At 32.2% G+C, this 12119-nt stretch overlaps 1 protein-coding gene across 2 annotated transcripts in view; it reads left to right on the top strand.

Moving 5' to 3' along the window:
* The window catches only part of NFAT5 (nuclear factor of activated T cells 5), a 129567-nt gene that overhangs the window by 58610 nt on the left and 58838 nt on the right, over positions 1-12119 (top strand). The window contains exon 2 of one of the 2 annotated variants that reach the window (XM_051974706.1): positions 2945-3070. In XM_051974706.1, coding sequence (XP_051830666.1) covers positions 2945-3070 — 126 coding nt within the window. Of the gene's footprint in view, positions 1-2944; positions 3071-12119 lie in introns of those variants that run through there. The other variant, XM_051974707.1, reaches the window with a different exon arrangement.

The following is a 12119-nucleotide window of genomic DNA, read 5'->3' as shown; positions in this document are numbered from 1 at the left end:
AAAAAAAATACTGTTGACTCTCAAGGGAAGTAGGACTATTGCAATTGACTTCTGATATCACCATCCTAAATATGTTTATAGAAGAGATAGAAATGACTCTAAAGGGATCTCAGTTTCAATTGATCAAGGATGGACAGAAGCAGCTACACCCAAAGAAAGAACACTGGGAAATAAATGTAAACTGCTTGCATTTTTGTCTTTCTTCCCAGATTATTTTTACCTTCTGAGTCCAATTCTTCCTTTGCAACAAGAGAACTGTTCCATTCTGCACACATATATTGTATCTAGGATATATTGTGACATATTTAACATGTATAGAACTGCTTTGCCATCTGGGGGAGGAGATGGAGGGAAGGAGGGGAAACGTCAGACAGAAGTGAGTGCAAGGATAATGTTGTAAAAAAATTACCCAGGCATGGGCTCTGTCAATAAAAAGTTATAATTAAAAAAAATACATAACTAAAAAAAAAAAAGAAATGACTCTAAAGGGAACAAAAATAATTTTTAATTGCATAATTATATGTTGGTAATATTAATATTGTTCTTTTTATAAGATACTTAGGAATATTAGGTGTCTGCTGAGTAGTCTCTCAGATTATTGAGATTTATAAGAAATTGTTGGATTTGGAATCAGGAAAATGAGTATTAAAATGTCTCAATGCAAAGCAGGATGGCAGAAACTAGGCCTGAGCCGTGTTTCACATTGTTTATCAAGATAAGTCAAAATGGGTGCATGATTTAGACATAAAGGGGAAATATTAGCAAATTAGAGGAGCATGGGAAAAATTACTTGTTAGAGCTATTGATAAGGGGAGAGTTGGTAATCAAAAGAGATAGAGAGGATCGTATAGGTAAAGTGTATAATTTTGATTACATGAAATTTTTTTTTAATTTTATTTTATTTAATAATAACTTTGTATTGACAGAATCCATGCCAGGATAATTTTTATACAACATTATCCCTTGCAATCGCTTATGTTTCGTTTTTTACCCTCCCTCCCTCCACCCCCCCCCCCAAGCAGTCCTATATATGTTAAATATGTTGCAGTATATCCTAGATACAATACATATTTGCAGAACCGAACAGTTCTCCCGCTGCACAGGGAGAATTGGATTCAGAAGGTAAAAATAACTCGGGAAGAAAATCAAAAATGCAAATAGTTCATATTCATTTCCCAGTATTCCTTCTTTGGGTGTAGTTGTTTCTGTCCATCATTTATCCATTGAAACTCAGTTAAGTCTCTTTGTCATAGAAATCCACTTCCATCAGAATACATCCTCATACAATATCGTTGTCGAAATGTATAATGATCTCCTGGTTCTGCTCATCTCACTTAGCATCAGTCCATGGATTACATGAAATTTTTAATGAAAAAGACCCACTCACACACACTATAAAATTTCTTTTGGTGGTGACAATTGGAAATTAAGGATATGCCCATTAGTAATTAGGGAATTGCTGAAGAAGCTGTGGTATATGATGGATTAAAAAAAAAAAAAAGATGAATGAAATAGTTTCAGAAAAACCTGGGAAGACTTAAATGAATTGATACAAAGTGAAGTGAACAAAATCAGAACGTTACACAGAAATAGCAATGTTATCACATCACAGTAATCAACTATGAAAGACTTAGCTATTCTGATCAATATAATTCCAAAGGACTTATGATGAACAGTGAGTGTCATCTACCTCTAGAGAGAGAATTGATAAACTCTGAGTGCAGTTTAAAGCATTTTTTTCCACTTTTTTCTCAAACAAAAAAAGAATGAAAAAAAGAAATGTTCTCAGTTCTATCAGCTTATTTTTTTTATTTTAAAGGTCTCAGACTAGTGGTGTCATTCTAGGCAAAACACTTGGGTCTCTTTAATTTCCTCATCTATAAAATAGAAATAGTAATACGTACTTCAAAAGGTTGTTGTAAAGATCAAATGATTCAACTTATATAAAATGCTTTGCAAATCTTAAAGAACTACATAGTGCTTTAAGCTGTCTATATAAATTATCTATATAAATGCTATTATTTTTAGATGTTATTGATTTTATTTTTTAATAATTTTATTAACAATTTTAGCAAATAAGGAAAAATGAAGTGAGAAATAAGATCCTAAATTATTATTTTGTGTGTGTAGGGAATTTGATCATTTTATTAATAAAGCCAGCAAATTATTAAAATGATGGTCGTTAGGACATCTCTTTTAAATCAAAGACAATTGTGGACACACATATCCATCAAACATTTAGCAAAGATTTCTAACTATGGGATTTAAGAAGAAAGACAAAATGAGAGAATAAGAGAAAGATGGATGGATGGCTTTGACAAAATTAAAGGGAGCAATCCCTTTTTATAAGTAGACTTTTCTAGATAAAAGATGCAAAGGAAAAAAGTAGATCTCGTCCCCTAGAAACATCTGATATGGTCCTGTGGTTCTAGTGTGGTCTTAGCAGTTCCTTTCCAGCTCAGATCACTTGTAGAAATTTCCTACAAAACTATAGACCCTAATTTAAATAAAATAATAAACTCTAAAATGTTTACATTTTGATAAAAGAAAAAAATTTAAACTTTTGAAAAAATATTTAAAAAATTATTTATCTTTTTCTGAATTCATTTTATCTGTGTGCTTATTTGCTTGTTTTTCATACAGCTATAAACAGTGTATAGAACTCTAGTTTTGCTTTTCTTGGAATACTTTATATGCTTTCCTATACTTATTTTTAAACATTTGTAATTTTTGTGTCGTTAATAGCATATTTTATTGCAGATATACCATAATTTATTCAGATATTTTCCAATCACATAGGTTGCTTCCAGTTTTCTGTCTTTACATATAAAAACACTATAAATATTTTTGTAGAAGTAGAACTTTTCCCTCCTTTTCTGTTACCTTTAGGACATAGTCTTGTTGAATTCATATTTAATTGCTTCTGCTTTTTTTTTCCCCTCAGAATCTGTCTATGATCTTCTCCCAAAGGAGTTACAGTTACCTCCATCTAGAGAAACATCTGTAGCATCCATGAGTCAGACAAGTGGCGGTGAGGCAGGCTCGCCTCCTCCAGCTGTAGTTGCTGCTGGTATGCATTTCATTTTATTTTATTGAAGAAACCTGTAAGTTATGTATACTATGCTGCCCCACATGAACAGTGCTGGCAAAGTTTGGATCAAAAAGATCATCATGGAGGATAACTGAGGGTTTAATTTAAAAGGTTTTAACATGTATTTTTTGCCATATAATTTTCTTTAGTTCATCTGCTTCATGTAAACGATATACTGTTATAAGCAAGCAGTTATTGTTTAAAATTTAAGTGCTTAAAACAGTGCCTGGCACATACTAAGCACTTGATAAAATGCTTTTTGATTGACATCTTTCACATTGTCTTTCTATAAATTGCATTGTTTGTAATTGATCCTGTCTTCAAATATGGAAACCAATTTGAAGATAACTATCACTGCACATAAAAGGTTAAATTTCAAGCTATGGATAGAAAATGGTGTTTGAGACTGTATTTTTTTTTCAATGATGGTCTTTATTAGCTTAAAGGAAGAAAATACTATTAATGTTTTGCATGACCTGGAGAAACTCAGGATGTAAAGCACTCAAATCTCTTTTCTGTTTGTAGCATGTTACTATAACCTTTTCATTGCATATTAAAATGTATGTGTAACTCAGGGTAGCATGATTTCATACTCACTAGATTCAGATTAAAATAAGTAGAGAATTAAATGTAAGACTTGTACAAATATATAATGCATTTGAAATTCACCTAGTTTATATTTATATGAGCTTCCAGATCATATGCTTTAAACATAAATAAAAACCCCTTATTGCTCTCTTATTTTTTGGCACAATATTTCAGTTAACATTCCAAGAAAAGATTGAGAGCAGACAGCAAATTATGATAAAGATTTGATTAGCAAAGCTAGTATGTGGATTCTTTCCTTAATATATTGCTTTACATAGCTTTCATTCAACTTTAGTAAAATTGAGATCAAGTGGTTTTGATTTATAAAAGTTAAAGCAATACATATACTTGAGGTTCATGTGTCTCTCCTCATGGATTGATTTCTTATGTAGTCTAGTTCCTCCGGTCTTTAAAATGGTCTTTGAAGTCCATCAGAAGGGAGTGTTAAGTAGATTTTGCTAGTATGGGAAAGAGAACAAGGAAGCAGAAAGTTGCTTTGCAAATGGGATGCTACTGGTGTTCTTAAAGCTTTTAATGTGGTTTTAAAATGTATTTATCTTGTACACAAAAGCCTTTCACTGATCTGTGTAGTGCAGTAAAAATACTTCTGGTTGGGATCACAAAAACTTTGAATATGGCAAAGAAACTTTACAGCACTGCTCACTGTTCATGTGTTGTCAGGCATTTTCTAACAGATTCTGTGGATTTAATTGTGTGCCATCAAACTTTTAAGTAATTAGATTTACAAGATGATACTGGTGAAGTATCCACTGAATTCTAAAATTTTTTTGAATATTTTTTCACAAATGTAGCTATTTTAATTGAATAATAGTTTTAAAAAATTAAAATTATATGGGGTCATAAAATATAAAAGAAATCACCAAAATTTTGTTAATGGTGTCACGTTAAATCCACAAGTAGAAATTAACTAACTGATTTCTTTTATATCTTTTGAGACTGTTTGTAAAGATATGAGTTTGACTAGAACTAAAAGTCTGTTTCCTCTATGCTTTTTGGCATAAGTTTTACAAAATTAAGAGCTAAATGAATGGAGTTTTTGGTAAAACATAACAAACAAAACTATCTTCCTTTCCAAAAACAAAAACAACAACAACAAAAAAAATAACACCCCAAAATTTCAGTTTCTTTTTAGAAGACTTTATTAAAAATAAAATTAAATGAGACTTGAATTTGGGTCATAGTGTCCTATGTCTAGAACCAGAAAGGACCTCAGAGAATGGCTTCTTCCAGCTAATTGATTTTATAGGTGAAAAAGCTTAGTTCAGTAAGGTTATAAGTGACCAGGGTAACAGAGGTAGTTAGTATCAAACTAGGAATTTGAAGTCCCATATCCTCTGACTTTACAGCCAATGTTCTTTATCTTGTGCTATCCTACTTCCCACAATTTGAAACACTTCTTATGACAGTTAATACGATGTCAATTTTCTCAAGTTGTACAGAAAAAAAGATTTCTTCAAGCAAGATTAAAGCCAAATGAAAGTTGTAAGAGATTTGAACCAAAGGAAGCATGCTGAATTGTAAAGGAGAAAATTAATAAGTTCCTAGCTATAAAGATGATCGGAAGACTGGAAAAGAAAATCATGACAGTATAGTTATATGTAGAATTATTTTATTTGTTTTAATTTTAAAAACTCAACCTGTTTTATTCTAAAATTCCAGTATGTTATTGGTTTAAAAAAAAAACAACCAAACAAAAATTTTTTCAAGGTAGATGAATTACATTAAACTGGACATATTATTCTTTTTAAGAGTTAATATAAATATCACTTGATTGCCATTTGTGTTTGAAGCGATACTAATTGTATCTTTACTGATAACTGTATTACCAGAAGGGTAAATTTTAGTGCCAACTTGATTTCCCTCATTTTATTTATCATTTAACATTTTTCTATATATAAGACAGGATATCTAGGAAAAATCTAAGTAATTTAAACATGAATTTGTTAAGCCATTGTAAAATAATCATTGAAGTCAAAGGAGAATGCTTATAAATTCTTAAAGATTTTGAAGGAGCAATATTATATGCAGTCATGTACAAGAGCCTGATGGGAACAGACTTCTAGTTTTGCCATAAAGATTTTACTTTATAAATACTCTTTACTTTATAAATACAAGATTAATTTTTTAAATCTTGAGGTATGGATATTAATGACTATACTTTGTAATTTGATTATTAAATGGACATTGTATTTCTCAGATTCACCAATGCAGGTTTTTTTCCTCCCATGGTGCTGATAGGACACTAATCCACAATCCAGAATATTATGCTATATGTTGTGAAATGAAGTTACTTGTTAAGACCTTCTTTAGCTTTTCATATTTTCATGCCAAAGCAACTATAGGAATAGTAGTCCAATACTGTAATAAGCAGAAGCCTTAGGCTAACAATTTCATGTAGTTCTGTTGGTTATTAATGATTAAAATGGTTGGTTCCTAAGTAAATAGTTCCTTTTCTAAAAAGAAAAACTATTCAAATGAACTTAAGTACTTTCTTACATAATTAAAAAGGTGACCAAGAATAAAAGTATCAAGACATATAGAGTTTAGAATTCAACATCAAGGCAAAAAATGTGAAAAGTTCAGAAAGCAGGTATTTTCGACCTTTTTGGCATTAAAGATCAATAAGATAAATGCTACAATAATTAATCTATCATTCTTAGAGTCAGATTCTTATGTCACCATTAAAATTTTTTTAATCCTTCACATTGCTTTAACTTTTTAAAGAGAAAAAAGAAAAAAAATTGTTTTTCAAAAATGATTAAATCATTCTTTTTTACCAAATAAAATTGTCTTGAATTGGCAGTATGTTCAAACACACATATTTATCAAGTCACATTATTTTTGTGAAAGGGGGAAATATTCAAGCAAAGATGTCAGTAGATTTTTTAAAAAATGTAAATCTAAATTTTAAATCTTAGAGTACCCTTTAATCTATAAACTATAACTTTTAATAACTCACTCATAGAAATTTTGACATGCTTATTCCTCTTAATTTGAGGTTTATTAAGCACTCACTACATGCAATGCATTGTACTAAGTGTTGGGATTACAAAGATAAAAGAAGACAATCCCTCCTCTGATGTCTTGAAAATGAGAGGCATGGATAAGACTAATTCAGAAACAGTTCTACTGCATATAATAAGTGCAAAAAAATTAGTCATTTTGTTAGAAATTATTAGAGGGAGAACACTTAAGAGTTCAGAGCTTAGGGAAAGCTTTATGAAATAGGTAGCATTGTCTTTGCTTTTGAAAGAAGGAAAAGATTTCAGTAAGTAGAGATAGAGATCCATTTTAGGAATGGCTGATATAAAGAATTGGAAAATGAGTAGATGCCTATCAATTGGGGAATAATGAATTAATGGAATATTATATATATATATATATATACACGTATATGTATATATATAATGAACAAGCTGATTTTAGAAAGGCCTGGAAAGATTTACATAAACTGATGCTGAGCAAAACAAGCAGAACCAGGAATACATTGTACACAGTAACAGCAAGAATGTGTAATGGTTAACTATGAAAGTCTTGATTCTTCTCAGTGGTTCAGTTATCCAAAGCAATCCCAATAGACTTTGAACAGCAAATGCCATCTGCATCCAGAAAAAGAATTAAGGAGACTGAATGTAAATTAGTATTCTATGAACATGCTATGTTCACTTCTTTTTTTCTGGTTTTTTCCCCCCCTTTCCCATGAGAGGGGAGTTTTTCTGCTCTAATTGCTCTAATTTTTCTGTCCCAATATGATTCATAAAGCAGTGTATATTAAAAATAAGTTAAAAAAAGGAATGGCTGCTGTAAAAGTACAATCATTAGAGTAAATGATGAGATTGGAGAACTATGTAGAGTTCAATTTGACTAGAATATTTGACTAGAATGCAGATTGTCTATATAATAGTATCAGAGAAATAAATTGCTAACCACTCTAGTCATTTTCCCAAGAAAACCCCAGATGGGGTCACAAGAGTCAGGTATGACTGAAATGATTGAACAACCACAAATATAGTAGTATACAGTAAAATGGGAAAAGGAGGCTGGAACCAGATTGGGAGGAACTTTGAGGGGCATTTAAGGAGTTAGTGTTTGATTTCATAAGCATTAAAGGTTTTAAAGTCAGCATTAGGAAAATTACTTTGGCAATCATATAGGAAAGGTGTCAGATTAGAGAGAAGAGAGCTAGGAGGTAGGAAAACTAATTAAGAAACTTCCAATCATTGGGGAAAGTAAGTGGGACATGAGGACCTGGACTAGAGTGATTACAGATAGAGACTAATAGTGACATTAAGAGTTCACATTTATATAAGGTTCACTAGGTATGGTCCTCTAAATAATGAAGAGATTACCTTTCTTTTGCAGAGGAGAAATTTGAGGCATAAATAAGTTATCACTTTCTTATCTCTTCCACCCCCATCTTTTCTGTAGATCGTGAAAAGGCATTGTGGCATAGTGCTTAGAGAGTAGGCCCCAAAGTGGTCTCTGCCTCTTACTGGCTCTATGCCTTGGGCAACTCCATAAGTCTATATCAGTTGCAGAGTTGTCAGTCTTCATTAGTAGCAGGATTTTCCTGATCCAAAAATTCTCTTGACTATTGAAATAATAGCCTTTTTATACAATATGTGCTTATTATGGGCCATAATTGAGTGCCACTACAACTGTAGGAGGAAGGTGCTATTATGATCCTTATTTTTGAATTGAGGAAACTGAGGCTGATGGAGGTAAAGTGTCTTGCCCAAGATAACACAGCTAGTAAATGTTTGAAGTCAAACTTGAACTCAGATCTTTTGTTCTCTAGATTCAGCTTTATCCGCTGTGCCATCTAGCTGGCCCAATATATTAGTTATGGTATGCTAGTTAACTTGTCATAGCAACTATTTGAAACTTTCATGTATCAACACCCATAAAACAGATATAGAAAAAAAGTACCTTTATTGAGTGGATAACATTAACTTAGAAACAATCTGGGGCAGCTAGATGACTTAGTGTCCATAGAGTAATGATCCTGGAATCATGAGGATAGGAGTTCAAATCTTGCCCTGGACACTTACTGTGTGATCCTGGATAGGTCACTTAACTCTTCTTGCCTTAGTTCCTTATCTTTAAAATGAGCTGAAGAAGGAAATGGCAAACCATTTCACTATCTTGGTCAAGAAAACCCCAAATAAGGTCATGGAGAGTTGAGCATGATTGAAATGACTCCATTTATCCCCACCTCCCAATTTAATTTAATGATTTTTTAAAAGAAATATTCTATATGACAATATAATTTCTATGATTGGATAGTACATAAAAATAATGATTTTTGTTTTATTACAATCAGCTTTATGGAATAATACATTTATAAAAGTCAGATACATAGTAACATCTATTGAATAATAAAAGATCCTAACTGTGCCATTTACTTTAAGGGAAAACAGATAGGTAAACTGAGTTTTATCTTATCTTGATTTATAGTTATCCTTTACTTTCCTCAATTCTAATTACCTCACGCTACCAAACCTACCCCTCCCACAAAAAACAACTAAGTTAAACTTCCAAACCATTCACCTACATGAAACATGCATACATAGGGAGCCAAATGATCAGGTAATGGAAATGAGGTAGACAGATTGGCATTGCAATTTTCTTCTTTCCTTACTGAACTAAAAATGCTTTTTACTTGATGGTTCACTAAAAGAGAGGTTTAGCACATTGTTTAAGACCAGATTCTATAGAGTCAGACTGTGATTTGTACTAGTATCTTTATTTAATGGCATAGCAAGGAATCTATTATAATGCAGTTTTATGTATGTTAAAAAGCATCTATATTTGGATTTTTCCTTTTTTTAATAAAATAATTCTGGGCACATTTTATTTAACTTTTGAAATTAATTGAGAGAGGTGTAAAGCATATTTTGAGAATCATGGTATATATATATATATAAAACATATATAATACATTATATCCTATTTTCCAAAATTAAATCTGAAGGCTATTAGGGAATCAATGTTTGAGCATAGGTGTAAATTTCTATTTTCCCTGTGTCAAATGCACATAAATATTTGCTATCTCTTAGACAATAAATGTCCAGCATAGAAAGTAGAAAAGCTCTCAGAAGCATCTGAGATGGCAAGATTTGCCAAAGGGAGGTAGAATTCTATCATGGAGAGAGCACTGACTCTGGAATCAGAAGACACAGGTTCAAAACCCTCTTCAGTCACTATGCTGTGGCCTTGGACAATTTCCCTAGCCTCCTTGGAATGATTTTCTTCTCTGTAAAATGGGACTATTGGTCTAGCTGGCTCCCACTCTTCCTTTCTGACTCTTACTATATAGTCCTACAATCTCTCCTGGCTCTAAACTTAGTTGGGCTAAAAATCCTTTGAGATATTTCTAATTAGTTTTCAATTTAGTTAAAATAACATTTATCAAGACATCTGTTTTGTTTAAGCTAGTCTCAAACATCTGTATGTTAATTATCATGAGATGAGCATTCTTGAGGGAAGCTTTTGACGTACATGAAAAGTTTTTGGCATTTCCTAGGCATAAAAATAATTTGGGAGGAGCAGCTAGGTGATGCAGTGGATAGAGCATTAGCCCTGAAGTCAGGAGGATCCAAGTTCAAATCTGGTCTCAGACACTTAACACTTCCTAGCTGTGACCCTGGGCAAGTCACTTAATCCCAATTGCCTCAGCAAAATAAATAAATAAATGAAAATAATAATAATTTGGCAATCAATAAATATTTTTTAAAATACCTCCTATGTGCCAAGCACTATGCTAAGTGCTAGGGATATAAAAAGAGGTAAAAGAGGCTGTCCCTGCCTTCACAAAGCTCACAGTATAATGGAATCCAGAAATGTCTACTGACTAAAGAGTCCACAATTAGACTTTGATATCTAAACCCCTGGAGAAGAAAACAGGGTACTTTGTCTCATCTATATGCTAGTAATAATCCTGTTCAACAATTTTGAGATTTTAATAATAAGAACAATTCCATATTATCTTTTACCAGTCTCACAATAACCTTTTGAAGCAAGTGCTCTTAATTCCCCAGTTTTGCACAGGAGCAAACCTCACAATGGCTTTCCAAAATCATACAGATAATAAGTATGTGAAGCAGGACTTGAATTTGAGTCTTTCTGACTTCAAGCCTAATATTGTATCTTCTGTGTCACCTATGTGTTCACATTTCATTTATAGATGGACAAATATGGGAATTTACAGTATTTCATAGTAAAGCAGAAGAAAGTTTGATGATAAAGAATATTTTGCACTGTATGATCAGTCAATAAGAATTTATTGTATTCCTGTTAAATATCTGGCACTGTTTAAGGCACTGAGGATATCATATAAGTTTCTTCAATAAACTCCAGTGACTCTCTAATAATTTTAAGATCAAATCCTTTTTCATTTAAAATCATTCAGAACCTACTTCTAACCTGTCTTTCCTGATTTATTATACATTGCATCTATAAACATAGTCCATAGACCATACAAATCGGCAGTTTTGTTGTTCATTAAAATACATTATAGTCTACTTTTATCTCTTGTGTTTTTGCATACACCACTCTTCATACCTTGAATGTGTTCTGTCCTAACTTTTGCCTCTTAGAATCTCTAGTTTTCTTCAAAATTCAGCTCAAATACCACATCTTCAGTGGTGCCTTTCCTCATCCTTATTCCTATTCAAATATGACCTTGTATTTATTTTCTTTATACTTGTGTACATAATATATATGAGAAATAAGTGTAGAATAAGTGATTGTATGATCCATTATTTCCTTTAACTTGAAATAAAATATCACTGCCAGTATTAGCTGTTATGGAAATAAAATGAATAGGAATTGTTTATTTGCCTTTGTAATACTTTGTAGAATCATTCTTCCTGAGTAACTTTACTTTCCCAATTATAGTCTGATAGTATCTCTTCTAAACTTTTTCATTCTTTTTTGGCCTCTTCATGGTTCCCCTCTTCCATTTTCTCAGCCACCTCATATGTTACAGAAAAAATTGAGGCCATTTGCAGTGAACTCCCTCATATCATATCACTTGCATGCCTTTTGCCACTATTTCTTCCTTCATCTTTGTTTTACATGAAAAGGTGGCCCTGTTGCTTACCAAGGCTTACATTCTACCTGTACAAGTAATCTCCTTTCATCTTGTTTCCTCCAACAAATTCTCCCTCTATTTTACCTACCCTCTCCCTTTTCTTCAGTCTTTCTTTACTCCTTCCCTGCTGCCTACAAGATATCCTGTCTGCGCTTTCTTTAAAATACCCTCATTTGATCCTTCCATCCTTGCTTATTCATCCTATGTCTCTTCTTTCCTTTGTGGCCAAATTCCTTGAAAAAGTTGACCATAATAAGTGCCTCCATTTTCTCTCTCACTTCATCCTTTAGAGCCCAATATCTGACCTCATCTGTTCTCTGAAAC

Source organism: Antechinus flavipes, chromosome 2, assembly GCF_016432865.1.
Source record: "Antechinus flavipes isolate AdamAnt ecotype Samford, QLD, Australia chromosome 2, AdamAnt_v2, whole genome shotgun sequence".
Taxonomy (NCBI): Eukaryota; Metazoa; Chordata; class Mammalia; order Dasyuromorphia; family Dasyuridae; genus Antechinus; species Antechinus flavipes.
This window is presented reverse-complemented; position numbering and strand designations above follow the sequence as displayed.